This window comes from Anas acuta, chromosome 1 (assembly GCF_963932015.1).
Source record: "Anas acuta chromosome 1, bAnaAcu1.1, whole genome shotgun sequence".
NCBI classification, from domain to species: domain Eukaryota; kingdom Metazoa; phylum Chordata; class Aves; order Anseriformes; family Anatidae; genus Anas; species Anas acuta.
This window is the reverse complement of record NC_088979.1, coordinates 188829316-188850018: the sequence shown is the minus strand read 5'-3', so window position 1 is coordinate 188850018 and position 20703 is coordinate 188829316. Positions and strand designations below refer to the sequence as shown.

The following is a 20703-nucleotide window of genomic DNA, read 5'->3' as shown; positions in this document are numbered from 1 at the left end:
GCGGGCTCCCGCCGCGGCCCCGGCGAGCGGCGGCTGCGCGGGGAGCTGGGCACGGAGGAGGAGGAGGAGGAGGAAGAAAGGGAAGAGGAGGAGGAGGAGGAGGAGGAGGAGGACGGGCACCTGCTGCCACCCGGGCAGGGCCGGGGGCTGAGCGGGCGCACCCAGCCGGGGGGGCGCCCAGCGGCTCTGCGGGCCTGGGCTCGGCGGGGAGCGTGGATGAGAGTTTGCTCCGATTTCCGAGCCGGGTGAGTGCCGCGGGGCGGAGCGGGGAGAGGCGGCTGCAGCTCGGCCGGGCGCCTCCTGCCCGCAGCCGGCTCCGTGGCTTTTGTTCCCGGCCCCCCGAGCACGCAGCGAACGCAGCCCCCGTGGGGGTGGCTCGGGCTTGGGGTCGTCGGGGTGGGCGTGATGGTGGCTTGGGGTGGGGGTGACCCCATCGGACCTCGCTCGGCCGCCCCGCTGCCTGCTTGTGCCTATCGGAGGTGTTGCGTGCCCGCCTGGCCGCAGGGCAGTAGCCACACGCTCGCCCCAAGTAGCCAGCGAGGAACGGGGGCAGTGCGGTGGGAGAGCCCGGGGTAAGGCTGGTTTCTGGAGCAAGCTGCCAGCCCTTCGGGAGGGCCCTATAGCTCTGTGCATCCAGCCCAGGCCTCCTGCCCGCTCCCCTGGGTTGTTGCAGGGCTTTGATGCACCTACAGGGCAAGTCGGGGGAATAGCAGCCTTTTTTGCCTCATTTCCGTGCCGTGCTTCGTTATCACGGTTTTGGGGTGCGTGGCTGTGTTAAGCTTGTACCAACGTGGCATAAATGCTGGGCTGGTGCTTGGGCTTTGCGTTCCCAGTAATGGGTTAGATAGGGTGGGGAGGGGAAATATTTAACAAGAGGGGATCCCAGTGCTCCACGTTACCCTACAGCATCGTGCCTTAATTTGTACTGTGCGACGAGTAGTGTTGTCCCTCAGAATTAGGGACGTGAGCTGCCTTAAACCCTTTTTTTTAATTATTTTTTTCAATGTCATATCTAGTCATTCAGAAGGGAGGGCTTGTTTAGTCCTTGCCCGTCATCTTCTGTAGCTGCTACTGGATCTTTAACCTGCCGGTTGCAGGATGGATAAAATAGGAGATTAACTCACCGTGTGGGGCTATCAGATGGCACAGAAATCCCCCAAAGTCCGAGTGAGGTCCCACCGTTTCTCCTGCGGTGGCCTCAAGCTTGCTGGGCTCATTTCTCCACCCTAACGGGTGGCTTGGGGCTGCGATGCCCGGCTGGAGCCGGGACGAGGTGCTCGGTGCGTCCAGCTCCGCCGCTCACCTCTTGGATGTGGTTGTGCTTGGCGGCAGGTAGGACCAACCTGGGTGGCGTTGGGCCGGTGGGTTTGTGTTTAATTTGAGCTCCCAAGCCCCGTTCTTCCCAGCGGGTCGGGGGGTGCCAGCTGCAGGGGTTGGGGTGCCGCTGCGGGGTGGGTGCACCGATGGCTCCCCTCGGGGCCGGGTGAAGGTGGCACCCAGGCTCTCGCCGCTGTCCTCGCCCGCGCCAGCCTGCCTGCCGTGGCGGCATCGCTGAGGCCTGGTGACGTAAATGCCTGTGGGGGAGGGAGGAATTAAGGGCAGCAGCTGGGAAAAGCCTCTCCTGGCTCCTCAGGGGAACCCGGTTTCGGAGGAGAAAGCCCTGCTGAGGGGGGATGCGCATGGGGCTGGGGCAGCCCTGGGTAGGTGTGAGCTCCCCGCGACATTCAGCCTCTTGGCCGAGCAGGGGCAGCTCCTGGGCACTGCCCCTTCCCCTCCTCCTGGTGTGCGATGCTCAGGGCTTGTGGAAACCGACCATGAGTTCCTCATGAAAGTACATGTGTGATACTGGATGTTGGTGGAGAATAGCAGGCTTGGGGGGGAGAAAATGGATTTGGGTTTGATAAGGAAGCTTCTGCAGTGTTTAAAAAATGATTGGTGTTGCTGTTAGGTTGATAAACCTCTGGAATAGGAAAGGCTGTGTGTAGTGCTCCCTATGTGTGCGGTGTCTTCGGCATCATTTGGCGCTTCAGCACTCACTCTTCAATACAGAGACTCCAAAACTAAGAAGGCACATTAACTATTTAACCTCCAAAGCGACGACAGATCTGCTGGAGAATTAGCAGTGACCCCATCTCACGGCACGTGATCATGGAAAAAATCACCATTTCGTTTTGAATCAGTCACCGCAATTCTGGAGAATATGAGGCGGTGTTTTGTGTGGCAGATGGTTCCTTTACAAGATCTGTGATGATTGTCTTTTTATTTAAGACGTAACAGATCACATTTTGTGATGTTTTCTTTCTTAGGGGTATGGAAAATAAATACTATTTAGCAATGCCTGAGGACCTTGCTGATTTTTTTTTAATTGTTTTTTAATTTTTGGTTGCAGCTAAGTAGCTATTCAGTGGCTGCTCCAGATCTCTTCCTCCTTCTCCTCCCCCCGGTATTTGTCAGCCTCATCAGTGTTACTCCAACTTCAGAGTTTCCAGAGCTCTGGCTATTACCAGAAGACCCCAGTACTAGGTGCAGAGAATCTGCCATCCTGAATTCCAGGCCCTCTTGTCCAAACCTGGCTGTGCCTGGCCCAGATAATGTTTACAACTTCCTAGCTTTATTCTGCAACACTGGTTCCTTTTCTTCCCTACATGGATTTCTTTTTCTGGGTTAAATGCTGCCTGCATGGCAGGATCTATGCTGCAGAAGCAGAGATGCCTTCCTCTAATGCGTTGTTTTCGTGACACAGGGTTTGACTGGAGGAAAAGCTTCTGACAGTCTTGCTCCATCAGGGCCTTTCAAAAGAGATTCTCTCGCTGCCACCATCCAGGCCTTGCACGTTTGTGAGCTGATCTATGAAATAGCCTGTGCATGGTGATACAGCCGTTAAACCTAGCTTTTGGGTGGTGATGTTGGGATTTATGTGTTTTGATCTCTAAAGTCTGAAAAATGCAAGTTTTCTCATTTCGTCTCATGGTTGTTGTCAGTCGTATGGATGTGGGGGGGCGAAGCAAAGATGCTGAGCCTCCTCCTGGGAGGTCAAAATTTATTAAACCAGTAAGATTTCAGTGGTGATCTTACCTTAAAATTGAAATGAGTTAGTGCTGCTTTTTGGTATGACATAAGGAAATGAAGTAAGAAGTCTTTGAAGGCACTTCAGGCTTCATAAATATTAACAATCTCTGCAGTCTTCGCAGAGAGGAAGGGCTAGGTTTTTTCTTTGTCTTAATGGTACAGTTTCCCTTGCACAGTAGATCTGCTTGCCTTGGCTAAAGAGTAGCGTTCAAATGCAAATCAAAAGTACCTTATCTGTGGTTAGTAATATGTACTTTATTTGTGGCTGTCTTGTTCTTTTCCCCCTCCACCCTTTAACAGTTTCTCCTATTTTACACTCTGGTGGTTGTAGATTTAATTCCTGATTTAGGAGACCAGATCCTCAGAGATGCTTATATGACTGAAGATGCAGCTCTTTGCTTCTGAGAGCAGTGGAAGGTAAAGACTCCTAACTTCTTCAGGTGCATTAGAAGATTTCTTTCTATTTGCATCCTGGGTCGCCACGTGTCTTCAGTTCTTACCCATGTTAATGAGGAGGAAACCCGCTGGGTGTGTCGGATAGCGGTATTTTTTAAACATGCTTTGAGAATGCCTGCAGTTGTCTGGTTTACTTTTAGTTTGACAACTGTGTCTCCACCTGAATGGAAACTGCAGTTCAGTTGAGAGGCAGCTTCTTACAAATCCTGAGTTATTGCAGCGAGTTCTTTGCCAGTGCCTGCTGAGAATGCGTCGCCTGTCCTAGGTAAATACGCTATCAAGAGTGCATCAGGCTTGGAGTAGAGCTTGTTCCAGCTGTCTCAGGGACTGATGCAAACTAGTCTTTATTTCCTTGCATGCCATAAAAAAAATAAGTGACTTTTAGAGTCAGTTTTGAGCGTGTGTTTTTTCTCTTCTCTGGATGCAGGTCCTAGAGGTCACTGCTAAGTCCCTGGTGATGCAGCTTTCTGAGGGCTGCTGCCCTTCCGCAGGAGCTGACGTCTCCAGATTAAAATAAAATAAAAAAAAAAAAACAACAGATGCTTCAGCCCTCTTTTCCTGATCCCGTCGATGCAGACGTTGGTACATCTTTTGACCTGTGATTAAGGGATTTATGACTCGGTTTGCGGGATGCACATGCCTAGGAATTGTCATCATTAGACGCTGAGTCAGATGGGTATGTGTTCCTCGGGTTGTGTGCGTATGGGCTTCTGTCTAAAACTTAACACATCCCAGTTCGGGGTGAGCGCTCGCTTATGGTTGTGTGGGCACATCGTTGCTGGGTGCTGCTCTGGCTCTGCAGCAGCCACCCCACGCTGCGTTTTAGTCCATCGGGACTCACCTGGCTGTTAGTGGATACTTGCTATTGAGTCTCCCTTTTATTGAGTCTCCCTTTTGACATGCCCGAAGGTGAACATCTGTCTTGTAAAGTGCACACGGTGAAGTTCAGACATTTTATTTTCTGCCACATCTGTTTTGTACGCTCACATGGGTAGCTGTAGTCAGTGTTGAATGTAACATTTAGAAACAGGGATTTTATTTTTGGGTCAGTGCTTCAGGTGAGAAGTAAATCTGTTAGTGGAGTATTGACAGCCAAGTAACGCTGCTCATAAATGGGAGGGAGAGAAGAGGGGAATAAGAAAAGGAATGAAGTGTGAAATACCACTCCATCCATGGGATTCTCATCAAACCCTGTGGGAGGGGACACTCTTGTTTCTTGAGTGTCCCCTCATATATATGTATATGGAGTTGACTAAGCTGTTTTTTGAGGATCTTAAATCACAGAATTATGGTTTGTGTTGGAAGGGACCTTAAAGCCCACCCAGTCCCACCCCCCTGCCATGGGCAGGGACACCTCCCACCAGCCCAGGTTGCCCAAAGCCCCATCCAGCCTGGCCTTGGACACCTCCAGGGATGGGGCACCCATAGCTTCTCTGGGCAGCCTGTGCCAGGGCCTCACCACCCTCAGAGTAAAGAATTTCTTCCTTAAGGGACATGACAAAATAATGTGGAAAAAGTAGTCAGCAGTTCTCTGTGTCCAAATGCAATGGTTAACAGATGCATTTTAGATTTCCAAAGTAGTCCCCTGAAAATAACGGCATAATATGAGAGGTCTGTACTTATCTTAATTAAAGAGAACAAAGCCACGCATTCTATGGTGGCCTGATGCATACAATTAGTGCCTGAGTTCAATTAGTTTCCAGCCGCTATAACCATGCTATCAGAGCTCTTGGTAGGACTGTCAGGGATTTTTATTAGTATCTGGCATTACTAATGCTTGGCATTTTTGCCATCCTGTACAAGCCAGTTGTTCTTTCAATATTCATTTCAGGTATAAGGTTACTTATAGGGAGAACACTTGAAATTCACTGGTTTGGAAACCAACCAAGTCTCAGTGGCTGAAAGTTAATCTCTGAGCTTTCAGTGAAGGATCCCCGAATGTCTTCAGATGCTTAAAGCAGCGTTTATTTCATAACTTGAAGTTTATCGTTAGCTTAACTTTTGTAAAGAGGAGTCTTCAAGTTAGAAATGTGAATGTGAAAGGGAGCTGCTTAAAATAGCATGAGCAAGTGTTTTAGCTCTGGAGCCATCTTCAGGGGAAAAAAAAAAAAGTCTTCCCGTCTCACACTGCCGATTTTACTACCTGAAATCCCACGCTCAGGAAATGGTTTGTGTGTTTCTGTTCCCCTTTCTCTGAATTTCTTCTGTGTTCTCAGGTGTGCGCAGTAGCTGCATTTTAAAACAACCTCCTGCACTTCTCAAGGTTAACAGCTCTTTGTCATTGCTGGGGAAACGTGGCAGTGCTGTACAGGGGCATGTGGATTTATAACTGTCTGCAGTGTTTAAGGAGTATCACAGCCGTAGGGATGGGGAAATCCAGAGCCTCTGGAGAAGGAGGTCTTGAAATGTTCTTTGAAGGCCGTGCGCAGCCCGTGCTGCTGAAAAGGATTTCTGTGTTCCCATTTGCTTTTGGTAGAGCCAGCTGATGTCTGTAGCTGTACAGCTTTGAGTTCGGTCCCTCCGAGTTGTGTGAGGACCGATGTGGGAGTCAAAACCCTGCAATTTACTCCAGATCTTCGGAGCCTTATGGTCCTGTGCTTGAGGCGTAAGCTGCTCTTCCAGACATCACTACAGAAGTAGGACCCAGCAGAGGTTTTGTGCCAGGGACAAGGTGCTGCCAGGAGCTTGTGATTTTTTGCTTTCTGCATTGCCTAGAGAGGGTGGTGTGCCCAGCGTAGGCTCTGCAGGTCTGAGCAGCAGGGAAGAGACCGGTCTGTAAATACCTTTTAAAATCCTGTTCTGGGGCTGTTGGGCCTGGGCTCTGAGCATTTTGGAAAAGATGCAGTTATCACAACAAGATGCTGTGTTGCAGCAGGAAAAAAACAGCATGTTCAACACCAGAAGATGAAATGCTGTTTGCCTTCAGTGTGACGGTCCTTGCTCTTAAGTGGTCCTTGATGAATACAGCTGTGACTACCTGATTTAAAACCAAGCTGCAAGGCGATTTGTAATTCAAGATTCTATCTTGGAGATACGCTCACTTTTTTTGGGTTCAGGGCTTTCTTCACCTTTCTTCTTCCTCACCTTTTCCCTCCTGGGATGAGGAATAATGCTTAGGGAGCTGTCTGCGTGTCCCATCCGTGAAGCTCCTGGCTGCTTCCCAGTGCTGCCCGGAGCCAAGGAGCACGATTTCAGCCAGCAGCCATCCTGTTTGTGTGGGACAAAGGTGGCTGTGAAGCTCTGAGCTTGAGAGCAGCGATACATCCTAAGCATCCCTGTGTGACCGCGGCTAGGACAACTTCAGACTGTGCTCATCAGGTAATAATACTAACAAACAGCTCATCACAGGGCCAAGTCTTGCATCATCTTGCAAAGATACTGTCGTCAAATGGGGTAGGAATAAGCGAAGCATTAAACCACTCCAGTTTGATTAACTTTGTAGTATTTTGCACTTCTTTTATCCAAGATCTTCAAACTCCTCTCAGAGGCTAATCTATAAAGAAACCTAAAAGATACTGCAGGATATCTGAGATCCCTTTTTGTACAAAAATGAAGCGTAGCTTGCTTTTGTGTAAAATGCTGCATGGTCTCAATACTCCGTGCAAAAACTGTGATCACGCAATGAGGACTGTCCTTTCCAGTAAGCAGAGCAACGGGCTGGACATACTGATCCTTTAAGAGATCTGCCAGCTGCTACAGGATGCTGTACTCCCAAGTCTTGCTTGAGCTGTAGGAGTTTCCTGGAAACTTGCAGTAATTAAAACTAACGTCAGGAGCTTACAAAACACTGCAGAAGTGAAGGCTGTGGTCTCCTTCGGATCATCTGGAGCTAGCCCTGTTTTGTTTCAGAGAAACGTTGTGAGTATAAAGCTTTTAAAAGGGTCTCTGCCTACTATATAGGTTTTTCGCTTTCCCTTCTCAGAGTTGCTTATGGGTGTGAAGAAATTATACACATTCAACAGCTCTTATTTTTACTTCTAGATATGTGAAATAACTTGCCTAAGTAGGATAGTTCTGATTTCCCCAGAAAGCTCTGTATTAGAAATCATTTTTACAACAAAACTGATTTTTTTTTCTAAAGCTACTTCTGCTTTTTTTTTCCTGTTCTATCTAGTAGCAATCTTCCAGTTTTTGAGGGATCTGCTAACAATGATTGCATTTAATGCTGGGTTGCTTATCCCCCTACAAAAATACTTAGGGGGGGAAAAAAAGTCACAAATACCATTTATTGGAATATTTTGTAGGAAGAACACAGAACTTGCATTGCTTAGCAGTTTGAATTTGACCAGCGAAGCTCTTTGGCACTTGGCAGTCCTCTCGTAAAGCAGAACAGAGACAACATATGCTTTCTGAGGGAGAAACAGTGCCCAGTATTTCCAGATTGGTTTTCCTGGTGGTGTGCGAGCCTGAATGTGCAGTATCTGCTTTGGTTTTCACTTAGATAAAAACAGTTGGAGAAGATGGAAGCTATTTATAAGTACCTTCCTATTTTTTGTTAATGCTTTGTAATTGCATAAATATTTTTTTTTCTTTATAGATGAGCTTTAAGCATTAAGCTATTATCTGTGACTCATTACTGTAGAATCTGCTGTTGGTGAGTTTTTATTGTCTTTGTTAAATCATGGAAAATCTTTCCATGCAGTTTATGTTTCTTTTTGTCTGAAGCAAACTACATCTGTTTATCTTACCCGCTGGTGGCTTTGTTCTCAGCTGGCTAGAAGCTCATGCTATCCAAGAGCTACAGCAGACCTCACGCGTGGCACAAAAATTTCATGTGTGTACTTAGCTGGTGAACAATTGTGTTAGATGGTTTTTTGGAAACACTGCGTGGACTTGAGCAAAAAAGAGTGTCTGTTTGCTTTATAGGTGGTGATTTGCTTTTCCACTTTCTCCTCCCTTTTCAAAAGCTTCAGCTAAACAAAGTGTTGGTAGTTAAACAGACTGATGTTTCATAGGGCTTCTTTTTTTAAAGTCCGTGATGTAATGAATTGTATAAATGCCAAAGTTGTTATGAAGTTAATAGTGTGTTATTGTAAATGTCAGAAGAAAAGTAGGTAAAGACAGATCTACTGGGAATGCTAAGAAGGGGCTGGACCCTGAAGATGACTGGCTAACCACAGCTTGCTTGTTATCTGAAACAGGAGATGAGGAACTGTATTTAGGAAGTATATGCACTGCTGGTGCTTCTGAACCATGGAGAAAATACCAGACGCCAACGCTTGAAGTAGATTATCTGCTACTGCCATACGTATTTTCTTACTTACGGATTGATCATCATTTGAATAAACTTCCTTTTGTTTTCATACGAAGATTAACTGGCAGATTCAACTCTTAAACTAAAAGGATTTTTGCCAAATACAGTGATAAGAGGAATGTGAGCATTGTAACTGGGGCACAGGGAACAGCAAAGCACTCTCCCTGGCAAGGTGACATGGAAAGCTCGTCTTGTACTCAGTCAGCTAAAGAAAAACCTAATGTTTAAGGGGATTCAGTGCCTTGTGGTTCAGTAGTACTATCATTCCTGAAGGAAGACAGCTTCTTGTGTGCCCCCATGGGATCTTGCATGCATCCATGTGTAGGGATGCCAGTATGGACTGACCTCTTCTGTAGCCTTGTCAAAGTATATGCCCAATCTTTTCTCCAAAAGCTTGTTTTTTCATTTTATTTTATTTTTGATATATAAACTCATGTGACCTTTTAGTCAAAGGTCATAGGGCTAATTATAACACAAATTGGGCCCAGCTTTCACATGTTATTGTTTGGCTTGATTCTCAGGTACCCAGAAGTCTTTCCACTTGCTGGCCCTGAAGGTACTTTTCAAGACCAGACAAACTTTCTTACATGTCTTCTGGGTGGTGTGGACACCTCTTCTGAAGGACAATTTGTAGCAGGGCATGTTTTTTCTTCTACTTTTATAATGCAGCACTTGGAGGCCTGATGCCTCTGCTTTGCCGCAGGCCATCAGAGTTGAGTACAACAGTAAAACCCCAGAACAGTCCTTGATTAAAACTGCTCTTTAGCTTTTGAAGGTTTTATACTATCCAATAAACTGAAAGGTTTGGCAGGCATAAGATATGAACTGTTTTTTTGCTATGTATTTATATATTTTTTAATCCTGATGGCTTTCAGTCTCTGTTTCTTGTCACCTCCATCCTGTGACTTAGGCCTTGCTGAAGACGGGCTCTTATTTACAGCTGTCCAAGTCCCTGTTCAAGGTTAGTCAGCCTTTCTAGATCTTGCAGGTGGGTAAAAACCCCAGATACCTGTAATGAAGAAGTCAAAAGTTGTCATCTTTCTCTCTCATCCTCCTTCCACTATTCCCCTTTCAGCAAATTTGGTGCTCCAAAGTTGGTTTTTGGACAAAGACATGGGCCTCCTGGAATTTCTAATATAGTCAAGAATTATATATGTATTTTTTTCACATTATATATTATATATCCAAATCAGAGATTAGGGAGGGTTCACTAGTAGTTTGATCTTGTCCTGCAGTCTTCAGCATATTTAATGTAAAAAAGCTTGAGCTCTGTTTCTGTGACTTTGGGAGACTATCTGTTAAAACATTTGTACAGTGTAAACAAAAGCCTTGCTACCCCCAGATCAGAATTTGAGTGTGACCGATAATTAAGTTTTTAGAATTTTTCTGGAAAAGTGAAGTGCATGGTTAAATTTTTAAAATCCTCAGGTTTAAATATTTGACTGTTAATGAAATAACCGGCACTAAGACAGAGCTGGAAGGAGTCTTTATTAGAACTTTTGACCTGAAAAATAAAGCATTTTTTAGAAGAAGAGATTCTGAGATGAGTTCTTTGTCTTTCTGATAAAGAAGGGTAGCACCTCTACAAAAATCTCTCCTTATGAGGCTTTGAAATGTGTGCAACTCAAATGATTTTACTGTGGCTTGTGTGTGCAGGGAACAACTCTTCTTGCCTCTTCCTTTACCAGCACCCAACCATGACTGTTCAGAAAGATAAATCGTCTGTATATGGCTTTTTTCTTCAACAGCTTGGGCCTTTTTTACCTTTATCATTACTGACTGAATTGTCATCATGGCATAAACACACCTGCCAGCTCAAGCAGTGTAATTCTGGCCCTCATCCCAGTCTTAGAGGCAGACATACAAATGCCATCCTTTATCTGCCTTTTAAATTGCTCGCGTCTGATTGAAATGATGACTGAATTAGTCCTATTCACATTCCTTCTACCTTGGTTTCTTTACTTCATTACTAAACTATCCATTGTGCTTTTTTTTTGAGTCAATTTAGTTCTATTTCAGGCCTGAAGCCGCTGTGATGTGCCAGGTTACTGCTTACTGTCATGCGATTTATATTGCTTTAGCAACCTGATTGGGTTCCTGGTGTGTTTGTGACAGGGAAATATTTTGTTTTGAAACAGAGCATGCAGGTAGTGTGGTAGCCCCGCCTGCGTGTGCAGGCTTGGTTAAGAAACTCTCTGAGGAGCTGATCCATGAAGTGCTAACAGCGCTGGCCTCATGGGTTACTTCATGTCTGGGATCAAAAAAAGCAGACGGACAGAGCTGGTTTCTGCCTCTTCCTTGTGTCCAGTACATTTTGTGTTGAGATGCAGTTGAAATACCGCTAATATGGCTGTATCGAGAGAGGAACTGGCTTCTCTGGGGAGAAATGCCACTTAACACAAAATTACCCTTCAGTGGTGCTGCCAACAGTAGGTTCCCCCTCAGTAGGGGAATAGAGCTCGATATGTTGATGTGCCCTGATTTATTTAAAGACCTGCTCCAAGATAACTTGTTCCAGTTGTTTTAGCAGCTTCAAAAATGTAGTTGTTAACTCTGTATAATTTTTATTTTGCCACTGGAAACATCTGCTGTTACGAGGCAGTAGGATATAACAAGTGCCATTAAAATGTTAATTTCCTACCAATGCAGCCAAATTAATGAGAACTGGACTAGTTTATGGTAATAGCTTCGTCTGGCCGGTTAGTTGTTAGGAGGAGGCTTTGTACCTTTCTTACAGATTTATGTAATGCATCATTTCTGTGTTTCATTGAAGTTGTGCAATTTTTTGTTCAGTTTTCCTCAACTCTGTGCATGCTTTAAGGAGGCTTGAAAATTTAAAAGGAGTCTATTCGGACTTGTTTCTTACGTGGTTGCCTGAAGAATAATTGTCATAAGCTCTTTGAAAGCCGGGTAAAAAAGCTGAAGGCTGTTACATTAAATACTAGAAACTGCTACGGTTTTGAATTTTTGATCTCAAAGTTGTATATGAAATTGCTTGAACTAAAGGTCTAGTCACAGAACTTTTGTTCTTGCAAGATTTTGGAGAGGTTCTTCAGTCTTTGCTGGGAACTGACCTGGACCTGACTGAGTGATGAGACCATGGGAAACAAGCACTGGTTGCAAAGCACGTTTTTGAGGTGGTTTCAGGATTTTGGCAATGCCTCAGGCCTGACTGTGAAAACTGGTTATTGTCCCAGAGTCTGCAGTACCTGGAGTGGAGTTTGAGTGTCACGGTAGTGACATGGAAGAAAAAAAAGCAGGAGGAAGAAATGGTTTTGCTGCTGAGTACCCCCCTAAAGAAGGTGACCCAGGAGACCGTGGGTCTTAATTTATTGCCTTGTGATGGCCAATAGTTCGACATATTTTTGAGGGTTTGGCAAAGTCTTAGAGTTGCCTCCTTGTAGAATACAGCTGTGTATTTCCATCTTTCCCCTCCTGTTCTGCACTGGTCACATATGTTGTTACATATGCCAGCCTGACGAAGGTGGACAACTGAACTGCGCTGTGTGTGTCTGCAGTGGGTGGTGATTGCTGATGGGTGTTTGTTTGTGTCATTGAGTGTTTTGAGTGATGAGGTATTTTAGTTTTTGTTTGCAAAATGCCAAATTGATGGATTTGGTTTTGTGAACTAATAAAATTTGGGAGAAAAGACAAGAATGTGTGGGAAACTTTACTGGAGTCATTTATTTATTTATTTTTTATCCTCTCCTCTGTATTTCCTTACAAGTATCTGGCTTGCTTGCTCTGTCATTCTTTGTGAGGTTATTGCACTTCCCAGCACAGGCTCATGTTGTCATTATATATCTAAAATTGTTAATGGGGCAGGGAACAATCTCTGCGGGGCCTAATGTTTACATTTCTCTGCCAGCTGGTTATTTAACAAGTCACAACTGTCAGCATGTGTGCATTTCTGGTGTCTGTCTTCTGCTGAGAGCAGTTAGTTGTATCACCAAAATTGGCTTTTTCATTTTTTTAACCACAGTTGATATCATGTGCAAAGGGTTTGGGGAAGGAAGGTGAAGACAAAACGCAGGATACATGCATCTCTTGGGACAATCAGATCCAAGAGCAAAGATTCCCACTGAATTTTGCTGTGCAAAGAACGTTAAAATAAACACGTGAACTGAAAGGTGTGCAGTTATGGTAAAATACCCAGGTGGTTTACTGAGAGAGTTAATGTACAGGATAATGAGCACTTATATTCCTTGTGGCTCCTCTACTTTCTCATTGGGTTAGATGCTCTGTTACTTGGTGTTACTTGGTGTGTCTATACATGTTTGTAACAACCTAAAGCAAAAGCAGTTGTTTTTTTTTTTTTGTTTTTTTTTAATTTAGGAATGCTAATCTAAGTGTGGGGACAAGAACAGGTATTCTGCATACCGAAGGAATGATTTGGTTGGAAACTTGAGGGAACAGAGGCTTGCCCCTGTAACAGAGATTAGCTTGAACAACAGTTTTCCAAACTGAAGCCTGCAATTTCACTGTTTTTAGAGAAGTTTGTTAAGTAGCCAGATTATTTAAACAATGAATTGCAGTCCAGAAATCAAAACTGTCTTTTGGGTGCTCTGATTCCATTCTGGTTATAGCCAATGTGCCAACAGTGCAAATGGATTTACTTGGAGGATGATGCGGTGAAGAAATGGAAAAGAGGTCCATGACACCTAGAGGACAAGTACGGTGCTTTCCTGTGTAACAACACAGGAAAGCACCGTACACTTTCTCTGTTATATTGTTATATTGTTATATATATATGTTTCTCTGTAATAATAACACTTTCTCTGTTATTTCCAAACTCTGTCACATGGAGTAAATATTCCTCTAATCTCTTCCCAAGCTGTGTGATAAGGAAGGAGTTTTTTTTCCAGAGTGGGCAAGTTCTGCCCAGAGGAGCTGCTGTGTACTTTTCCATTGGTTTGGTGGAATTTTGATCTTGAATGTTGTACTCTGTGATAAGATTTGAAGAAATAGTTTACATTGCTCTTCTGAGCTGCTGGATAGCACAGACTGCCAAAAATTAAGTTGCTGTCTGAAGGCAGATTTACTGTATGAAACTTGCTGCTTATTCCTTCAGTTAGTGTACTTGGATAAATCCCTCTTAGATATGTTGTGCAGCATAGCATTTTCACATGGTGCCCTTTGACATATCTGTGTACGTTTTTCCACAATGCTTCGTGTCCCTTCATTTAGAAGTTGACATAATGAGGAATTACAACGCTATGTACTTACCTAATCTATGCAGTGATTTATTTTTTTCCAGTCCCCTTCCTTCTATGCATGTAGCATCAACTGCAGGAGCGTTTTCAGGTTTCTGTTGGGAGAAGGAAGGAAGAAGAAACAGAATGAGATGTGGCACTGTTTCTTACCTAGAAATACGTGAGATTTGGGGATTACACACATAATTTATAAGATCAAGGCCTGTATATAGGAGGGAAAATGAAGATTTTTAATTGTACTGTGGTTGTAGTTGACATGTGCTAGCTTGTATGTAATTCATTTCTTATGTACCAGAAATGTTGAACATTGTTACTTACGAGAAATTCATCATTGATTTCTGTAGTCAGCACATCTCAAACACTTGTTAATTTTTGATATATTTTATTTTTGTATTATAGATATTTCAGAGGCTTAATAATTTTTTCAGATTGCAGTAGAATAGCTCAAGTTTGTGGAAGTTATGCAGTGCTGTACTCAGAATCACTACATCCTTGAAGCCTTTTTGTGAAAATTCATACCTAGATGGATTAATGATACGTGTAACTGCGGTTACTCACAAAACTGTTAATGTTGGTTTCTGCTGAATTCACTCTAAATTGTGCAAAGCCCCTCAAAATAAACTGTCTTGCTTTACTCTGTATGATGGCCATTAGCCACCTTGTCAGTGGGGTGCCCATAATAACTGAATGATTTGGGGTTATGAACTTTGATTTGTGAACAAAAAGGTAGGGGAGTTCATTTTATCATTGTATATCTAGCATAGCAATTATGTATCTGTAGTCTTCTGTGTGATAGGTCAGTAACTCATTTTGTGTGGTTTTGACCTGAGAGGAAATAAAATACTTAGGTAGCTTGGCACTGTGGCGTGTGTGAAGATGTGCAAGGTGTTGTAAGGGCTATGACAGGCTTCTGTTTGAGCAGAGAGGTTGCATGCTCTCAGCTGTGCTGAGCTGAAGAGCACTGCATTAGCCAGACTTCAGTCGTTTGCAGTGAGCTGTGTCTTGCTGCAAATGTATACATGTAGCTCTTAGCACTCTCTCTCTCTCTCGCTTTTTTGTTTTAAAGAATAGCAAAGCACAATATTTATTGGAAAACGGCTATGTAGTCATTCTTGCAAACTGCACTTCAGATTTCATGCTTTTGGTCTCTTTCTGAAGATTACTGGGTGAGCTACGAGCAGTCACCTGGAGCAGATGAAGCTCTTGCCTGCTGCTGAGAGACTGCTCCAAGAGGTCCAAAACTGTTCTGCATACATCTTGGCAGGCTGTTGTCAAAATGCCTTTCTCTAAGCCTGGATTATGGTTCATTTTTCATGGTGTGTTTAGTTACTGTACTCCTCTAATTTATCTGTATTTATCATTAAAAGATGATGACTATGTGGTTCAGATCGTGGAAATATGTGGTCAGCGTTGAACAGGTGTATATATATGCACTAGTCTCAGTAACTTGTACTTTGTTTACTCGAAGTGATAGAATGAAAATTCTTCCTCGGGGCTAACAGGACTTTCACTTTTTAAACAGTGTAGTGATCACATTTCATAATAAACTTATTAGCATGAATAAGATGTTCCATGCCAGTATGTGTACTTCCAACTTCAAATGTTTATTTTAAAGCAGAGTATAAAAGGCCAGCTTTATTCTGAGTGTTATGTCAAGCTAGTTGTCGTGTATTTCCTTTAGAAGAGTGGAAAAGGAGATGCACGCTGTGAAAACCTAACCTGGGGGCCTACGTTAGATGTCCCCCCAGCCCCCTGGTCCCTTTGCTTTTATGGGCAGAACTTGGGCCCTGGCTTTGTACTTGGCTGGAGCTGGGCCAGACCCGGGCTGGCTGGGCCTTGTCATCCAGGAGGCTCTTGCTGAGCTGGTGATGTTCTCATCTTCCCATCCTGACCAGCAAGCAAAAACCAGTCAGAGAGGAAGCGAAAAATGCATTTTGCCCATGTAATGCTGTGACAGGCTTCCCCTCCGTCCTTCAGAGGGGCTGAAGAGAGGGGCTGAAGCTCTGGCATAGGCCTGACTTCTGAAACGTGCCTTATAGCAGCCTCATAAACATTGTCTTCAGGGTGAGGTTTCACAGCTGTTTAGCCTGATTTAGGTGCAGGTGGCTGCTGTACTGGGATACTTTCTCCCTCAGCCCATGACCACAAACCTTTTCTGTGAGGGAGGCACGCCAGCTCCAACGCTGTGTACAACTGCGAGTGAGCCTGAATGGCTGTCTGCTCTGATTAAACCGACCCTGCCAGAAAACAAACACAAATTAGTTGGATCAGCAGCGAATTGATAAACCGCATGAGTGGTCAAGTGACAGAAAGGCTGTGGCAGAAGTGACGAGGGTTGCTCCCTTCGGTGCCAGCCTGCGATTGAGCTGGCTTCAGGCTCCAGCACGCCTGACCAGGAGGCACTGAGGGGAGAGCGGTGGGAGCTGGTGACCGGGATGGAAATGTTTCACCTGGAGGAGGAGAAGCTTTTACTCCTGTCACTATGTGCTACCTTTTTGGACCATTATTTGCCGTGTTCGAGGGGCAGAGGAGATAAAAACACATATGCTGAGAGGCTGCCTGTTGACTTGTGGTTTGAATCTGTGGGCTTCTCCTGTCACTTGAGCTTGTCTGCAGGCAAAGTGTTTTTCTTGCAGGGTATTTGTGGTGGTGCTTTTTAGATGGAATGGTAAATGTTTCACTTTTTCACACGAGGTAAAAATGAGCTTTATCTTCCTGGTTTGGGAGTTGGAATTTCCACTTTATCAATTTACAGAGGAATTGATTTAACGTACCTTGTTAGTACTATGTCTCATGATGAATGAGCAGCACAGGTGTGTAGGGTGTCAATGTAATGAGGAAAGGATGTGATTTTGGCAGTGCATTTTTTTCCAACTGGGACGTTAAGTGAGGGATTAAGTACAAAGTACACCTCCCACAGCTGCTTAGTTGCAATTGTCCGTGCTCTGGGTTTCTTCACATGGGTGTGTGACCTGTACAGGTATGTGTGTATGGTTTTGTTGTGTTCTTTTTGATGTCCCCTCTGTGCCTCCACAACTTCCCAGTGGAAATCAAGTCCAGGCCCACAAATTTCAAGTGGCCTTGGGGACTGTCCCTAGCAGTGGGAGTAGCAGCCCCACCTTCCATGGAGGTGCCTCCTTTGGTTTGTTTCAAAGCTCATCCCCAGGTTACTGAAGGATTAAGACCAATAGGTTTCACAGGTCCGAACCTTTGCAGTGATTGCTTGGGTCATTTTGGGACCCTTCAGCTTGAGATGTTTGCCGAATATGTCTGAAGAACTCTGTGGCAGGGGCAGGACCAGAAGCGAGTCCTACAGCTGCGTTCTGCCACCTTTATTGTGCGGCCATGTCCTGTGACACCCCGCTTCCCCCAGCCCTTCTGCCTGCACCAGCCAGGACAAAAATCTTGAAGACAAATCACTTTCATTGTACGGTGCTGGTCCATCGCCTAGGCAGCTTCATGTCGGGTGCTGAGTGACACGGTAGTCTCTTTTGGAAAAAAATAGATTTCAGCATAATGCATATTCATGAAGCTGAATTATGGTTGCTGTGACAACCTCACCACTGGCAATCAAGATCAGTGTTTTAAACTTCTGTCTCCAGTGTCTGGGTTTCTACCACAGTGGATGTTCCACATATTTTTTTTTTTCCTCCCTTAGTGGACGATTTAAATTGTTTTAGAGTTGTTAGTTAATAGCTGCATGTAACTAAGCTTGTAACACGTCCAAGCACAGCTTCCTGCTCGTTTCCAACTGGTGTTAATCGAGTGCTGTGGAAGTGGGGCGCTTTGTTCGTTTTTCTTTATACTTGCAGGAAAAACAAAGCTGAAATAGTAAGCATAATATTTCCCTACGCCTTAGGTAGCCTGACTGATAACATAATCTCTCATGCCAAAAAACGCAACAAGATCCATCCCTGTACAAGTTCAGTGTTTTAAGGACTACTGACCCCAAAAGGATTAGGTGCTTTTTGTCGATGTTACTCAGAAGCAGTAAATAGTTTATGCTGTACGCTCAGTCCATCGTGTCATAACCCTGGGGCCAGAGTAACATAGTTTGAGGAAGACTTTAGCAGACTGTGACACGAAGGCAGTGACTAATTTCAGGATGAGCTTGTGGTGGGTTGAGCGTGGGGAGAGCTTAGCTCCAAAGGTCGGGTCCTGCCTGTTTGTTGATGTCAGAAATCGAGGGCACTTGTGCAACCTTTCTGACTTTTGGAAGGTGTTTGTAGGCTGTTCTTGGCTGGTCTGTCTGCATGTTTGGCCCAAAGAATTGCAGTTTCTTTGTTTCCAACAGGTATGAAGCACATGTCCTTCTTCCTAACCACTGATGGCAGGCAAGAGGCGTTCTTTTCGGAAACCGACTGTGCCCTTAAAGCTTTTCTTTCCAAAGCTCTCGATCGGTTTGTGGGTGGGGGTGTTGAAGGAGGGGAACCGGACTGGCCAGCCATGGCAGCGCTTGGGTTTTGTGGAAATGATGACAACATTATGTACAGAGAACTTAATGTATTGCTCAGTCTGGGCTGAGCTGAGGTGCTGTGCTCTGGGGACACAGCACGATTTGGGACAGGGCTGTGTTGGGAGAAGGTTGCGTCCCTTCTTCCCTGTGCTTCAGCATCTTCCTGAGTTGAGCTTAATGCAGTTTTCTTGAAAGATACCAACTTTATCTGCGCAAAACCACTTCCTGTTGTTTAAGAGAAGAAGCAGTGAATAAGGTTTGGTTTTCCGAATAGATCTGAGTCTTCTGGAGAGCAAAGTGGGAAAACTGTGTGCACAAGGGAAAGAGAAACTGAGCAGACAAGGATCTCACAGTGCAGTCAGTTGATCTTTCTCTGGTTAAAGTTTTTGAAATATTAATAAGTACAAAATGTTCAGACAATGGTTTGAGATGAGATTCTGCCCATTAAAAAGGGGAAAACTAATGTCGAGAGGGAACCTTTTGCACAAAACACTGTACAGAGCAGGTCTGTGAACCTGTTGTAGGCTTTTGTATTTTACCAAGGGTTCCAGTTTCAGTTAGGCATGTCCTGAAGAAAACACAACGAGCTTTGTTTGCAGTACTTTAAGTATCAGCTGGTACGTTCATACCATCCACGTATCTCTCTGTTCCTGCTTTGCTGTCAAGATAATACACCGGAGCACTTGGGTGAAGGAGTAATGAATACCTCATGTAAGCCTGATACTTTCCACTCCCTCCGTTTGCATGTCCCTCCCTCATGATAAGACTGAAACATCCTGGTGTTGACACTTGCCTGTGTTTGTTCACACGCACGCAGTCGTGCTCTTGCTGAGTCCCAGCACTCTTACCTTTCACTTCTGTAGAAAGACATTTTGAGATTCAAAGGAGGATGTGAAGGAAAATGAGGTGTGAAGATGAGAAGCCAGCGGTATGTTAGATTTATTTCAATTTTATTTATGTCTTCAGCTTTCTGAAATGCTGTTTTTCTAGCAAAAGGAGCACATGTGCTTCAGTGGTTGCTTTGCTGTGTCAGTTTGCTATGGCCTTTGGACTTTATATTAAAGTTCATCCGTAATGTTTTAGCATTGTGTGTGTGTGTTTTCTTTTTTTTTTTTCTCCCAGGCTCCCAATGAATGCTTGCTGAGGAGATGCTGTTTGACTTTGTGTAGTGGCTCTGCATTTTGTTAACAGATGAGGAAAACGAATCTCAGGGCTGTGAAGCAGAGCTCTTCCCCTGACAAAGTGCACGTTAAACTTTAGCTGTTGAATCTCTGCAAGGTCTGTGAGACCTCGTACCCTGATTCAGCATGTTCATGTGTCAAAGACTGGATGTGAAGAGAAAACTAAAACCTCTAAGCAAGTTTTATGATGTTCACGCTGAGGGATGAGTCTTCCACAATCATGCAAGAGCAGATCTCTTGCAGGGCAGCAAGAGATGCCGGTGTTAACTCGGGACCTGCCAAAAATCTGGCAGTTTGTGGGGGGGAGCGGTGCTATGAAGGGGTGAGGGCATTTTTCATAGGAGCAAGCCCTGTAACTGATACCCCTTGGACTGTGCTGGGCAGGCTGGCTCTGGGCATTCCCCAGCAGCTGGTTACCTCCTTTCTGAAGCCTCTCTGCAATTGCAAGCAGGGAAGCTGCTCCAGATCTCGCAATTTTTATGTGGAAATTTGGGGAAACCTCAATTTCTCTCCATATCAGAAGTGGGAATGTGTGCATATGTTGTTTCTGGGGTTGGAGTCACGATATGTTAGTTCAAATGAATGTCTCATGGTTATTTTGGGGTTAATTGAGGTCCCAAAAAATGTTGTTTCTTCTCCAGCCCTCTGTAAAAGGGGTTAAAAGCTGTAAAAGCATCTGGGTATTAATGTCAATTAAAGAAACCTTTAGAGATATTTTACTGTTCTGTTATTTGTTTGTTTTTCAAATGTGAAAAGTGCAGATCTTTTTCACTTATCACACCCTCCCTATGTACGTAAGCTGTTACGAGATGATTTGGGACTTCGGGATAATTTTACCAGGCTGGTATTTAATTTTGCTGATTTGACCTCTGCCACTGCAACGAGAGAAATAAAAGCCACCTTCTTAAAAAAAAGCCGGGTGCCTGAACAGCCTTGCTTGCAAGCACGTTAATGTAACATATCCCGACGAAATTATGGCAGGGGGTCTGGGAGTATTAATAGATCTGGCTGAGGTGCAACAAAGTTGGACCTAAATCAGTCTTGCGGAGTCAGCGTCTGCCTTGTTGCACTCTG

The 20703-nt window shown here is 44.6% G+C and overlaps 1 protein-coding gene across 5 annotated transcripts in view; it reads left to right on the top strand.

Moving 5' to 3' along the window:
- The first annotated feature begins 6 nt into the window (after positions 1–6).
- Positions 7–20703, top strand: part of GRAMD4 (GRAM domain containing 4) — a 78744-nt gene continuing 58047 nt past the window's right edge. The window contains exon 1 of one of the 5 annotated variants that reach the window (XM_068669704.1): positions 7–245. In XM_068669704.1, the coding sequence (XP_068525805.1) occupies positions 217–245 (29 nt within the window). In that variant the 5' untranslated portion in view covers positions 7–216. Of the gene's footprint in view, positions 246–7243; positions 7384–19224; positions 19377–20703 lie in introns of those variants that run through there. The other 4 variants (XM_068669706.1, XM_068669707.1, XM_068669708.1 and 1 more) reach the window with 4 other exon arrangements.